The sequence below is a fragment of the Hypanus sabinus genome, chromosome 6 (genome assembly GCF_030144855.1).
Source record: "Hypanus sabinus isolate sHypSab1 chromosome 6, sHypSab1.hap1, whole genome shotgun sequence".
Classification (NCBI taxonomy): Eukaryota; Metazoa; Chordata; class Chondrichthyes; order Myliobatiformes; family Dasyatidae; genus Hypanus; species Hypanus sabinus.
The window spans coordinates 181,637,865-181,652,663 of record NC_082711.1 but is presented as its reverse complement, the minus strand read 5'-3'; the positions used below and the strand labels follow the sequence as shown (position 1 = coordinate 181,652,663).

The window sequence follows — 14,799 nt, the reverse complement described above, 5'->3', positions numbered from 1 at the left end:
CTCCCCTGCACCCTCTCTAATCCAGGCATCATCCTGGTCAATCTCTTCTGCACCCTCTCTAATCCAGGCATCATCCTGGTCAATCTCTTCTGCACCCTCTCTAATCCAGGCAGCATCCTGGTCAATCTCCTCTGCACCCTCTCTAATCCAGGCAGCATCCTGGTCAATCTCCTCTGCACCCTCTCTAATCCAGGCAGCATCCCGGTCAATCTCCTCTGCACCCTCTCTAAAGCTTCGACAGTCTTCTAAGAATGAGGTGACCAGGATGCTCCATGTGTGTGATCTGCAGACGAAGTAAGCTTTTCACTATAGCTGGGAGCATGTGACAACAATTAACCAATTTTGATTCCTCATCCCTGATAACTCACCCAATACACAGTAACAGTTTGCTTTGTTGAATTACTCTTACTTAATACATACACCTGATCCCTCTTTTTCAGATTTCCGGTCTCTGCACCTAGACATACAGTGATACAGTAAAGAGGCCCTTCAGCCCACTGAGTCACCGATGATCATCAACCACTCATTCTACGACCCACTTACACACGGTAGACAAATAACAGCTGCGTTAACTGACCACGGCATCTCATTGGGACATGGGAGGAAACCAGAGCACCAGGAGAAACACCTGTGTGGAGTCCGTCCAAGGGAGAATGTACCGACTTCACACAGGTGGCAGCAAAGTTCAAGAGTGAAACAGTGAGGCAGTAGCACTGTCATCTGCCCCACCTTGTAGCTCCTCCTTTGATGTTCAAATGGGAGTCAGTGCACTTCCATCTTCACCCTCAGCACCACATCAATCTGTCCCAGGAGACCCAAGCCACAGGCACCACAGAGTCCCAAAGCTTAGGCTTCCAAGTACAGACCCTCCTCACTGATCCCCCCACAGTGAGAATCTCCCTCAGTACCGCTCCCCCCACAGTGAGAATCTCCCTCAGTACCGCTCCCCCCACAGTGAGAATCTCCCTCAGTACCGCTCCCCCCACAGTGAGAATCTCCCTCACCAACACTCCCCCCACAGTGTGAATCTCCCTCACCAACACTCCTCCCACGGTGAGAATCTCCCTCAGTACTGCTCCCCCCACAGTGAGAATCTCCCTCACCAACACTCCCCCACAGTGAGAATCTCCCTCACCAACACTCCCCCCACAGAGAATCTCCCTCAGTACCACCCCCCACAATGAGAATCTCCCTCAGTACCGCTCCCCCCCACAGTGAGAATCTCAGTACCACTCCCCCCACAGTGAGAATCTCCCTCAGTACTGCTCCCCCCACAGTGAGAATCTCCCTCAGTACCGCTCCCCCCACAGTGAGAATCTCCCTCACCAACACTCCCCCCACAGTGTGAATCTCCCTCACCAACACTCCTCCCACGGTGAGTATCTCCCTCACCAACACTCCCCCCACAGTGAGAATCTCCCTCAGTACCACTCCCCCCACAGTGAGAATCTCCCTCAGTACCGCTCCCCCCACAGTGAGAATCTCCCTCACCAACACTCCCCCCACAGTGAGAATCTCCCTCAGTATCACTCCCTCCACAGTGAGAATCTCCCTCAGTACTGCTCCCCCCACAGTGAGAATCTCCCTCAGTACCGCTCCCCCCACAGTGAGAATCTCCCTCACCAACACTCCCCCCACAGTGTGAATCTCCCTCACCAACACTCCTCCCACGGTGAGAATCTCCCTCAGTACCACTCCCCCCACAGTGAGAATCTCCCTCAGTACTGCTCCCCCCACAGTGAGAATCTCCCTCACCAACACTCCCCCACAGTGAGAATCTCCCTCACCAACACTCCCTCCACAGTGAGAATCTCCCTCAGTACCACTCCCCCCACAGTGAGAATCTCCCTCAGTACCGCTCCCCCCACAGTGAGAATCTCCCTCACCAACACTCCCCCCACAGTGTGAATCTCCCTCACCAACACTCCTCCCACGGTGAGAATCTCCCTCACCAACACTCCCCCCACAGTGAGAATCTCCCTCAGTACCACTCCCCCCACAGTGAGAATCTCCCTCAGTACCGCTCCCCCCACAGTGAGAATCTCCCTCACCAACACTCCCCCCACAGTGTGAATCTCCCTCACCAACACTCCTCCCACGGTGAGAATCTCCCTCACCAACACTCCCCCCACAGTGAGAATCTCCCTCAGTACCACTCCCTCCACAGTGAGAATCTCCCTCAGTACTGCTCCCCCCACAGTGAGAATCTCCCTCACCAACACTCCCCCCACAGTGTGAATCTCCCTCACCAACACTCCTCCCACGGTGAGAATCTCCCTCACCAACACTCCCCCCACAGTGAGAATCTCCCTCAGTACCGCTCCCCCCACAGTGAGAATCTCCCTCACCAACACTCCTCCCACGGTGAGAATCTCCCTCACCAACACTCCCCCCATGGTGAGAATCTCCCTCACCAACACTCCCCCCACAGTGAGAATCTCCCTCAGTACCACTCCCCCCACAGTGAGAATCTCCCTCAGTACTGCTCCCCCCACAGTGAGAATCTCCCTCACCAACACTCCCCCACAGTGAGAATCTCCCTCACCAACACTCCCCCCACAGAGAATCTCCCTCAGTACCACCCCCCACAATGAGAATCTCCCTCAGTACCGCTCCCCCCCACAGTGAGAATCTCAGTACCACTCCCCCCACAGTGAGAATCTCCCTCAGTACTGCTCCCCCCACAGTGAGAATCTCCCTCACCAACACTCCCCCCACAGTGAGAATCTCCCTCACCAACACTCCTCCCACAGTGAGAATCTCCCTCACCAACACTCCCCCCACAGTGAGAATCTCCCTCACCAAATCTCCCCCCACAGTGAGACTCTCCCTCACCAACACTCCCCCCACGGTGAGACTCACCCTCAGCACCACTCCCCCCACAGTGAGAATCTCCCTCAGCACCACTCCCCCCACAGTGAGAATCTCCCTCACCAACACTCCCCCCACAGTGTGAATCTCCCTCACCAACACTCCTCCCACGGTGAGAATCTCCCTCAGCACCACTCCCCCCACAGTGAGAATCTCCCTCAGCACCACTCCCCCCACAGTGACTCTCCCTCAGCATTTCACCCCTCAGTGAGAATCTCCCTCACCAATACTCCCTACACAGTGAGTCTCTCCCTCAGCAAAACTCCCCCCACAGAGAATCTCCCTCACCACCACTCTCCCCACAGTGAGACTCTCCCTCACCAACACCCCCCCCACGGTGAGACTCACCCTCAGCACCACTCCCCCCCACAGTGAGAATCTCCCTCAGCACCACTCCCCCACAGTGACTCTCCCTCAGCATTTCACCCCTCAGTGAGAATCTCCCTCACCAATACTCCCTACACAGTGAGACTCTCCCTCAGCAAAACTCCCCCCACAGTGAGAATCTCCCTCACCAATACTCCCTACACAGTGAGATTCTCCCTCAGCAAAACTCCCCCCAATGAGACTCCCTCAGCAAAACTCCCCCCACAGTGAGAATCTCCCTCAGCACCACTTCCCCCACAGTGAGACTCTCCCTCGCCAACACTCCCCCCACGGTGAGAATCTCCCTCAGCACCACTCCCCCCACAGTGAGACTCTCCCTCACCAACACTCCCCCCACGGTGAGACTCTCCCTCACCAACACTCCCCCCATGGTGAGACTCTCCCTCAGCATCACACCCCCCAGTGAGACTCTCCCTCAGCAACACTCCCCCCACGGTGAGACTCTCCCTCAGCATCACACCCCCCAGTGAGTCTCTCCCTCACCAACACTCGCCCCACAGTGAGAATCTCCCTCAATACTGCCCTGTTTTTAATTACAAAACTACAAATGTTTATTTACATAGAAAATGTGTAAGTATTTCCAAGGCAGTGAATACATTCAAACTAAAATATGATTATTACTGTCTATAAAACAGTCAGTCCCCTGGGTGGGGGGGGGGGGATGGTCTCTGATCCCAGAAATCCCCCACTGTTCCCAACGTGACCACACACTCCCTCTAGAAGGACAGCGGGCTGGATCGTATCCTCTGAAGAGGGACAGACTATCCGCCCCATTGGCCAAGCCCAACTCGTGCCCCACCCACTTCCAGACTATATACACGGTGAGGGGGGGGGGGGCTGAAGTGCAACCAGAACCTGAGGAACAGACCTCTCAGATAATCAGACAGGGGCTGCAGCATCTCACACTCCATATAAGCATGGTACTGACTTCTCCCGGACACAGAACGGACAGGGGGACGGGGTATCAGTGAACCTGCTTAAAAACCAATCACAAACAAGGGGATATCTGCAGACGCTGGAAATCCGAGCAGCACACTCAAAACACTGGGGGAACTCAGCAGGTCAGGCAGCATCTATGGAAAAGATGTTTTGGGCCGGGACCCTTCAGCAGAACTGAAGAGAAAAAGGAGGGGGGAGGGGGGAGAAACACAAGGTGATGGGTGAAACCACGAGGGGAGGGATGAACCAAAGAGCTGGCAAGTTGATTGGTGAAAGAGATACAAGTTTGGAGAAGGGGATCTAATAGAAGAGGACAGAAGGTCATGGTAGAAAGAAAAGGGTGGGGATGGGGGGGGGGAGCACCAGAGGGAGGATGTGGGTGGGCAAGGAGATAAAATGAGAGTAGGCAAAGGGGATGGGGAATGATGAAAGTGAGGTTTCACTATTCCCCATTACTGGAAGTTCAAGAAATGGATGTTCATGCCATCAGGTTGGAGGCTACCCAGACGGAATATAAGGTGTTGGTTCATCCCACCTCAGTGTGGCCTCATCCTGACAGTAGAGGAGGCCGTGGATAGACATATCAGAATGGAATCCCCCAGTCGCTACCTATTTTAATTCCACTTCCCATTCCAATAATGGCCCCCTTCATTATTCCCCATCCCCTTTTGCTTGACAAAGGCAAGGAAAGGTTGCGGGGGGGGGGGGGGAGCAGTCCGTACAACTTCCTCGGTGCTTCACAAAAAGGCACAGTGGCCATCCCCACAATACAGCATGTTACATGGGACCACCCCTCCCACGGTGTGACCCTCCCTCAGTCCCACCCCTCCCACAGTGTGACCCTCCCTCAGCACCACCCCTCCCACAGTGTGACCCTCCCTCAGCACCACCCCTCCCACAGTGTGACCCTTTCTCAGTACCACCCCTCCCACAGTGTGACCCTCCCTCAGTACTACCCCCTCCCAGAGTGTGACCCTCCCTCGGGACCACCCCTCCCACAGTGTGACCCTCCCTCAGCACCACCCCTCCCACAGTGTGACCCTCCCTCAGTACTACCCCCTCCCAGAGTGTGACCCTCCCTCGGGACCACCCCTCCCACAGTGTGACCCTCCCTCAGCACCACCCCTCCCACGGTGTGACCCTCCCTCAGTACTACTCCCTCTCACAGTGTGTCTCTCCCTCAGTACTACCCCCTCCCAGAGTGTGACCCTCCCTCGGGACCACCCCTCCCACAGTGTGACCCTCCCTCAGCACCACCCCTCCCACGGTGTGACCCTCCCTCAGTACTACTCCCTCTCACAGTGTGTCTCTCCCTCAGGACCACCCCTCCCACGGTGTGACCCTCCCTCAGTCCCACCCCTCCCACAGTGTGACCCTCCCTCAGCACCACCCCTCCCACAGTGTGACCCTTTCTCAGTACCACCCCTCCCACAGTGTGACCCTCCCTCAGTACTACCCCCTCCCAGAGTGTGACCCTCCCTCGGGACCACCCCTCCCACAGTGTGACCCTCCCTCAGCACCACCCCTCCCACGGTGTGACCCTCCCTCAGTCCCACCCCTCCCTCAGTGTGACCCTCCCTCAGCACCACCCACAGTGTGACCCTTTCTCAGTACCACCCCTCCCACAGTGTGACCCTCCCTCAGTACTACCCCCTCCCAGAGTGTGACCCTCCCTCGGGACCACCCCTCCCACAGTGTGACCCTCCCTCAGCACCACCCCTCCCACGGTGTGACCCTCCCTCAGTACCGCCCCTCCCACCGTGTGACCCTCCCTCAGTACTACTCCCTACTACAGTGTGACCCTCCCTCAGTACCACCCCTCCCACCGTGTGACTCTCCCTCAGTCCCACCCCTCCCACTGTAACGCCCCTCCCTCGGTGTGACCCTCCCTTAGTACTACTCTCTCCCACAGTGTGACCCTCCCTCAGCACCACCCCTCCCCCAGTGTGACCCTCCCTCAGTACCACCCCTCCCACAGTGTAACCCTCCCTCAGTACCACCCCTCCCACAGTGACCATCCCTCAGTACCGCCCCTCCCAGTGTGACCCTCCCTCAGTCACACCCCTCCCACAGTATGACCCTCCCTCAGCACCACCCCTCCCACAGTGTGACCCTCCCTCAGCACCACCCCTCCCACAGTGTGACCCTTTCTCAGTACCACCCCTCCCACAGTGTGACCCTCCCTCAGTACTACCCCCTCCCAGAGTGTGACCCTCCCTCGGGACCACCCCTCCCACAGTGTGACCCTCCCTCAGCACCACCCCTCCCACAGTGTGACCCTCCCTCAGTACTACCCCCTCCCAGAGTGTGACCCTCCCTCGGGACCACCCCTCCCACAGTGTGACCCTCCCTCAGCACCACCCCTCCCACGGTGTGACCCTCCCTCAGTACTACTCCCTCTCACAGTGTGTCTCTCCCTCGGGACCACCCCTCCCACGGTGTGACCCTCCCTCAGTCCCACCCCTCCCACAGTGTGACCCTCCCTCAGCACCACCCCTCCCACAGTGTGACCCTTTCTCAGTACCACCCCTCCCACAGTGTGACCCTCCCTCAGTACTACCCCCTCCCAGAGTGTGACCCTCCCTCGGGACCACCCCTCCCACAGTGTGACCCTCCCTCAGCACCACCCCTCCCACGGTGTGACCCTCCCTCAGTACTACTCCCTCTCACAGTGTGTCTCTCCCTCGGGACCACCCCTCCCACGGTGTGACCCTCCCTCAGTCCCACCCCTCCCACAGTGTGACCCTCCCTCAGCACCACCCCTCCCACAGTGTGACCCTTTCTCAGTACCACCCCTCCCACAGTGTGACCCTCCCTCAGTACTACCCCCTCCCAGAGTGTGACCCTCCCTCGGGACCACCCCTCCCACAGTGTGACCCTCCCTCAGCACCACCCCTCCCACGGTGTGACCCTCCCTCAGTCCCACCCCTCCCTCAGTGTGACCCTCCCTCAGCACCACCCACAGTGTGACCCTTTCTCAGTACCACCCCTCCCACAGTGTGACCCTCCCTCAGTACTACCCCCTCCCAGAGTGTGACCCTCCCTCGGGACCACCCCTCCCACAGTGTGACCCTCCCTCAGCACCACCCCTCCCACGGTGTGACCCTCCCTCAGTACTACTCCCTCTCACAGTGTGTCTCTCCCTCGGGACCACCCCTCCCACGGTGTGACCCTCCCTCAGTACCGCCCCTCCCACCGTGTGACCCTCCCTCAGTACTACTCCCTACTACAGTGTGACCCTCCCTCAGTACCACCCCTCCCACCGTGTGACTCTCCCTCAGTCCCACCCCTCCCACTGTAACGCCCCTCCCTCGGTGTGACCCTCCCTTAGTACTACTCTCTCCCACAGTGTGACCCTCCCTCAGTACCACCCCTCCCACAGTGTGACCCTCCCTCAGTCCCACCCCTCCCACAGTACCGCCCCTCCCTCAGTACTACCCCCTCCCACAGTGTGAACCTCCCTCAGTACCACCCTTCCCACCGTGTGACCCTCCCTCAGTACTACCCCCTCCCATAGTGTGACCCTCCCTCAGTACTACCCCCTCCCACAGTGACCCTCCCTCGGTACCACCCCTCCCACAGTGTGACCCTCCCTCGGTACCACCCCTCCCACAGTGTAACCCTCCCTCAGTACCACCCCTCCCATAGTGTGACCCTCCCTCAGTACCACCCTCCCATGGTGTGAACCTCCCTCAGTCCCACCCCTCCCACAGTACCGCCCCTCCCTTAGTACTACTCCCTCCCACAGTGTGACCCTCCCTCGGTACCACCCCTCCCACAGTGTGACCCTCCCTCAGTACCATCCCTCCCACAGTGTGACCCTCCCTCGGTACCACCCCTCCCACAGTGTGACTCTCCCTCGGTACCACCCCTCCCACAGTGTGACTCTCCCTCGGTACCACCCCTCCTACAGTGTGACCCTCCCTCAGTACCACCCCTCCCACAGTGTGACTCTCCCTCGGTACCACCCCTCCCACAGTGTGACTCTCCCTCGGTACCACCCCTCCTACAGTGTGACCCTCCCTCGGTACCACCCCTCCCACAGTGTGACTCTCCCTCGGTACCACCCCTCCTACAGTGTGACCCTCCCTCGGTACCACCCCTCCTACAGTGTGACCCTCCCTCGGTACCACCTCTCCCACAGTGTGACCCTCCCTCAGTACCACCCCTCCTACAGTGTGACCCTCCCTCAGTACCACCCCTCCTACAGTGTGACCCTCCCTCAGTACTACCCCCTCTCACAGTGTGACCCTCCCTCAGTACTACCCCCTCCCACAGTGTGACCCTCCCTCAATACTACCCTTCCCACAGTGAACCTCCCTCAGTCTCACCCCTCCCACAGTGTGAACCTCCCTCAGTACCGCCCCCCCCCCCACAGTGTGACCCTCCCTCAGTACCACCCTCCCTCAGAACTACCCCTCCCACAGCGTGACTTTCCGCTGTGATGCTCCCTCACTGCCCCTCCCACTGCGCCGCTTCCTCATCAGGTTCGTCGTTGCAATATCACATTAAACCCGATGGCGGCGCTCTTCCTCATTGTCGCGCATCTCCGTAGACTACGCGGTGACGCAATGCTACGTAGTAACGCCAAAGTTCGCGGACGGGCGCCATGGCGGCAACGCGGGATCCCGCAGCCACCGTCTCCCCGGAGACGGAGCGATCCGGCGGCCTCATCTACTCACAGCTCCTGCAGCATCTGGTGGGCGAGCGGCGGCAGCCACGACCTCTCAGTCCGTCTGTGCTCGGCGGCTTCCCCGCTCCTAACAAGTCTGAGGAGCAGAAGATGGTGGAGCGAGCGATGGAGAGCTGCGGCTTCAAGGCGGCGCTGGCCTGTGTAGGAGGTCAGCGGTCGACAGGGAAAGCTTGGGAGTAAGGTCAGGGTTTAGGTCTCGGGAGGGCAGATTGGATGAGTAAGGTTGTGGGGTTAGGAGGTTAGATTGAGAGAGTAAGGATGAGGTCGGGGGTCAGGAGTGCTGGTTGAGGGTGTAAGGATAGGGAGTTAGGGTAGGTTGAGGGTGAGTGGTCAGGAGTGCTGGTTGAGGGTGTAAGGATAGGGAGTTAGGGTAGGTTGAGGGTGAGTGGTCAGGAGTGCTGGTTGCGGGTGTAAGGATAGGGAGTTAGGGTAGGTTGAGGGTGAGTGGTCAGGAGTGCTGGTTGAGGGTGTAAGGATAGGGAGTTAGGGTAGGTTGAGGGTGAGTGGTCAGGAGTGCTGGTTGAGGGTGTAAGGATGGGATGAGGGGTCAGGAGGGTGAGTTGGGGTGAAGGGTCAGGAGGACTGGTTGAAAGTGTAAGGATGGGGAGCTAGGGTAGGTTGAGGGTGAGTGGTCAGGAGTGCTGGTTGAGGGTGTAAGGAAGAGGGTAAGAGGTCAGGAGGGCTGGTTGGGGTCCTCTGCTGTATTTTCTGATACCAATATCCTGGACAGAAACTAAATACCCTGAAACCCAGAGCTGGAGACTGACTCTGCTGCCCTTTCCCCCTCATCCCAACCTCTGCCCCCCCCCCCCCACTCTCCATGTTTGTAAGATTTCCTCTCTGGACTGTTTTGTCTCTCCCGCAGGATTTGTGTTGGGTGGGGCATTTGGCATTTTCACCGCTGGTATCGACACCAACGTTGGCTTTGACCCCAAGGATCCCCTCAGGACACCAACTGCAAAGGAAGTTCTGAAGGATATGGGCCAGCGTGGCATGTCCTACGCCAAGAATTTTGCTATTGTCGGTGCTATGTTCTCCTGTACAGAGTGCATTATTGAGTCGGTATGTTTGTGTCTCTCTCCGAATTAGTGCAAGAACAATTTGTGTTCCTCAGTGGAATAAGAGAAATTACAGCTTAGGAAGGGTGGGTTTGGAGGAAGGCTCCTCCTGGTTCTTCTTTTTGAAATGGTGAAGAGACAAAAGATTACCAGAATTCCTTGATTTTAAGGAGACAGGCAAGAGATTCGGTGGGGACTTCAGACAGTCAGGCTCACTCCCCAGTTGAAAATTATGTAAATATTCACTTTTGAGATCAGACGTCAGTGGATATCAGAATGGAGAGGTGCAATGTGATTAGGTCCATTCATGATAAAGGGCTAGCACAGTCTGGTTGGGATGAATGGTCACTTTGTGCATTTGAGTTGTTTAAGAATTACAACTGGAGTTTGTAACATTTCTCCCTCATTTCCTTCAAGTACCGGGGAAAGTCAGACTGGAAGAATAGTGTACTGAGTGGCTGTGTGACAGGAGGCGCAATCGGATTCCGGGGTAAGTTCAATCCCTTGTTCAGATTGGCTTTGCCTCTGGACCTCTTTCGCATCCAGACCCCTCCGCTTCCGTGCCTCAAGCCACCACCCCCCCAAACAGCCCCCACCTCTCTCTCTGCACCCCAAGAAGTCCATACCCCTCTTGTCGTCCCCACCCCGTCCCCACTCCCCAAGCAGCCCTCACCGCTCTCCCCGTGCCCCAAGATGCCCCCACCTCCCTTCCTGCGCCCCAAGCGGGCCACACCCCCCACCCCGTCAGCCCCACGCACACCAATGCGCGCAGGCCCCTCTGCCATGATTAACCTCTCGTCTGTCCTGCAGCTGGCCTGAAAGCGGGAGCGGTGGGATGTGCAGGTTTTGCTGCTTTCTCCGCAGTCATCGACTACTATCTGCGCTGAGCTCGTGGGGAGTGAGCGGGCAAGACTGCAGGCACAGACAGAGTGGGTCCACAGGCTGCAGGTCGGGACACGCCGCCAGTGGATTGGAGACGACAGCCACCAGCTGGTTAATCAGAAGGAGATGACATGGGGCTGGGGTATGGAGCAGAGTAAGAGTGACATGCCTTTACCGGTCTTGGTCATTCTTTACTGTCAATCATGTTTCCATTGAGAGGAGTCTATTAAAATACTGAACTGTATGAAAAGAGTGGTTGTTTATTCACAGAGAAGGTCCTGATTCAACACCGAATACATTCTAAAGGCTGATTTAAACTTGTGCGTGCGGGCTATGCCGTAGCCCTGATTTCCACTTCTGCGTTACTCTACTCCGTAGCAAGCATGCATTGGTGTGCGTCAAAACGCTAGTTGGCGGCGGGGTTTCTGTGCCACTGCGTTGAGTTTCTTCGTGAGAGACATGGACAAGGAAATGCATTTCAAACATTTTAGCATGTCGGCAGGTAGATTTGACAATTTGGTTCATCTATTTCGCATAGGTGTACACACAGCCTACGGATGTGGCGGAGAAGAAGCAACCGGAAATGCGATGCTACCAAGAGGACCAATCACAGTTGTTGTGGTCTGCATCGCACCGACGCGTGAGTGAGTTTTCTGGAGAGGTGCACTTCACCCTATGGTGTAGGGTATGGGATACCTACGGCATCGATGAGACGCACAAGTATAAATCAGCCTTGAGGATTGAGTTTCTTGCGCTCCCATCCACATTTTTTGTGTGTGTGTCTCTCTCTCTTTCTCCCCCAGCCCCCCCTCCACCCCATCCCACCTCCTCTTTCCCTCCCCCTCTTTACCCACTTCCCCCTTATTTCTCCCTACAATCCATTCCTGCTCTTCTTCCCCTTCCTAATTAATACTCTCCATCACTCCGTGCCATTCTCTGGGTTCTGACAATGTCCCTGACCTCATGGGTAAAGGAGCCGAACTTGGAGGTGAAATGAGATTTAGTGCTCCTGATCAGGGCAGCACTTGATAAAACCTCCACCTGCTGAAATCGTACCCGGAGTCCAATCTCAAACGAGAATTCTGTTGACTCTGGAAAAAGAATGAACATTCAGGATGAAGGGTCTCAGTGCAAAACCTTTCCTTTAGATGCTGCCTGACCTGCTAATTTCTTCCAGCATTTTGTGATGGAGGTTGTGGTGGTTGGGAGTTCGATCATCTCTGCAGGGGTTTTTCAGTGTCCTGGGCCCAAGTGGCTTCACTATTGATTAACCTTCATTCAGCAGCTTAGGAGAGCAAAGTTCGCTGATGACTGCACAGGGTTCAGAAACTCCTCAGGTAATGAAGCAGCCCAGCTCCAGATACAGCCAGACCTGGACAATATCCAGGCCGGGCCTGCTGGTGACAGTAACCTTTATCCTACACTGTATAGTGGTGATACTCAACAAAAAGAAATCCAACCTTCACCCCCTGACACTCCACAGCACTGTCCCTCACTATCACAATGCCCTGGTGGTTCCCACTAACCACAGAATGAACTGAAGTCACCACGTACACACAGTATGGCCTCAAGACTGGGAATCTCACTGGAACCCTCAGGAGTGTGATGGAACACCACCCTCACCTGCCTGAGTGAGTGCAACTTCAATTCTCAAGAACCCCCACACCATCCAGGGCACATTGGTCCCCTTGATGGCTGCCCCATCAACTCGCTCCACCATTAATAAATTGGGATAAAAAAGGCAAAGACTCAATGTGTGGCTGCTCTTGCTTTTATTCTGGAAAAAAATCCCTATTCCTTCACTATCACTGGGTCAAAATCCTGAAACTCCCTCCCTAACAGCACTGTGGATGTAGTCGCACCTCAAAACCAGCAGTGCTTGAAGAAGTCACCTCTCCATCAACACAGGCATAGGCAGTTTCACACTGGTGCAGTCTGAAGCCCATATGAATGAATCTCTAAACTGTCAGGGCCTCTTCCCTCTCTCAACCCATGAACACAACCTCACTATTTTGCTCTCTTTTTGCACCAATTATTTATTGTAACAATTTTTTTAACGTACTACTGCTGCAAAACAACAAAGTTTCACGACCAAACACGAGGAAATCTGCAGATGCTGGAAATTCAAACAACACACACAAAATGCTGGTGGAACACAGCAGGCCAGGCAGCAATTATAAGGAGAAGCGCTGTCGACGTTTTGGGCTGAGACCCTTTGTCAGGACAGTGTGTCAGTGATAAACATGATTCTGGAATGGCAGGAGGCCATTCGACCAGTCAGGTCCACTCTAGCATCCAGATCAGGCTGAATTTTTTACCTCGGTGCCACATTCCTGCCCCACCTCCCATATTCCACTTTTCCTTTAATATCCAAAAATCTTTCTGGTGTGTCCCATTATGTTCTGCTGCTTTCTTAGCAAGGCACTTCAAACCTGTTTTTGAAATCCATTTATATATTACTGAATTACACTCATTAACCCCTGGTTTGTTAGTACAGAAACCTCACCTGATGTAGTTAAATGTGTCATCGCAAGGAAATAGAGATGCCTTCTTGCAGTTGTACTGAGCCCTGATGAGACCACATCTGGAATGTTGTGTACAGGGCTGGTCTGCAGAAAGTTGTTAAACTTAGTCAGCTCCATCGTGGGCACTGACCTCTTTCTTTCCAGTCCTGATGAAGGGCTGTTCACTGTTTACTCTTTTCCATAGGTGCGACCTGACACCTGAGATTTTGTGTTTTGCGTTGTATTTCTAGCATCTGCAGATTTTCTCATGTACGTGATGGGCACTAATCTCCCCAGCATTCAGTACATCTTCTAATGGCGATGCCTCAGGAAGGTAGTACCCATCATGACAGACATCCCATCCCTCTGTGCTACCATCAAGGAGCCCGAAGACAGACACACACAAAGATTCAGGCACAGCTTCTTCCCCTCTGCCTCTGATTTCTGAATGGCCAATGAACCTATGTAAAATGCCTCACTATTGTTTTTCTTTTTTGCTTTACTTATATATATATACTTACTGTAATTTAGTTTTATATATTATGTATTGCTGCTACAAAACAACAAATTTCACAACATTTGGCTGATTGGTGGAGGCAGTGAGTGGGAATAAAAGGACCCTCTTTTGCTTGGCCGCCAGTGACTAGCGATGTTCCACAGGGGTTGGTGTTGGGACCACTTCTTTTTATGCTGTATATAAATGATTTTAAATGGCTTTGTTGCCAAGTTTGCAGATGATACAAAGATTGTTGGAGGGGCAGGTAATGTTATGGAAACAGGATACAGAAGAACAGACAAATTAGGAAAATGGGCAAGGAAGTAGCAAATGAAATACTACATTGGAAAATGCACGGTCTTGCACTTTGGTAGTAGAAATAAATGTGCAGACTATTTACTAAATGGGGAGAAAATACAAAAATCTGAGATGACTTGGGGGTCCTTGTGCAGAACACCCTGAACGTTAACTTGCAGGTTGAGTTAATGGTGAGGAAGGCAAATGCAATTTTAACATTCATTTCAAGAGGTTTCAGAATACAAGAGCAAGGATGTGATGCTGAGGCTTTATAAGACACTGGTGAGGCCTCATCTTAAGTATTGTGAACAGTTTTGGGCTCCTCATCTAAGAAGAGATGTGTAAGCATTGGAGAGGGTCCAGAGGAGGTTCACTAGGATGATTCCAGGAACGAAAGGGAACATTTGATAGCTCTGGATCTGTACTCACTGGAATTTAGAAGATGGGGGGGGGGGGGGGGGGGGAATCTCATTGAAACTTTTCAAATGTTGAAAGGCCTAGTTAGAGTAGATGTGGAAAGGTTGTTTCCCATGGTGGGAGAGTCTAGGACAAGAGGGCACAGTCTCAGGATAGAGGGGCGCCCTTTCAAAACGGAGATACGGAGAAATTCCTTTAGCTGAAGGGTGGTGAATTTGTGGCCACAGTCAGCTGTGGAGGCCAGGCCATTGGGTG

The 14,799-nt window shown here is 54.7% G+C and overlaps 1 protein-coding gene across 1 annotated transcript; it reads left to right on the top strand.

The window, feature by feature from the left end:
- The first annotated feature begins 8,766 nt into the window (after positions 1-8,766).
- On the top strand, positions 8,767-11,093 carry timm22 (translocase of inner mitochondrial membrane 22 homolog (yeast)). Its single transcript, XM_059973755.1, has 4 exons — positions 8,767-9,038; positions 9,756-9,952; positions 10,366-10,438; positions 10,759-11,093. The coding sequence occupies exons 1-4, from the start codon at positions 8,807-8,809 to the stop codon at positions 10,833-10,835; spliced, it is 579 nt and encodes a 192-aa protein (XP_059829738.1). The 5' UTR covers positions 8,767-8,806; the 3' UTR covers positions 10,836-11,093.
- Positions 11,094-14,799: the final 3,706 nt, after the last annotated feature.

Coding starts and splice junctions, on each gene's coding strand:
- timm22 (XM_059973755.1), top strand. CDS start 8,807: ATGGCGGCAACGCGGGATCCCGCAGCCACCGTCTCCCCGGAGACGGAG. Junction 9,953..10,365: donor CAGAGTGCATTATTGAGTCG/GTATGTTTGTGT, acceptor ATTTCCTTCAAG/TACCGGGGAAAGTCAGACTG. Junction 10,439..10,758: donor AGGCGCAATCGGATTCCGGG/GTAAGTTCAATC, acceptor TCTGTCCTGCAG/CTGGCCTGAAAGCGGGAGCG.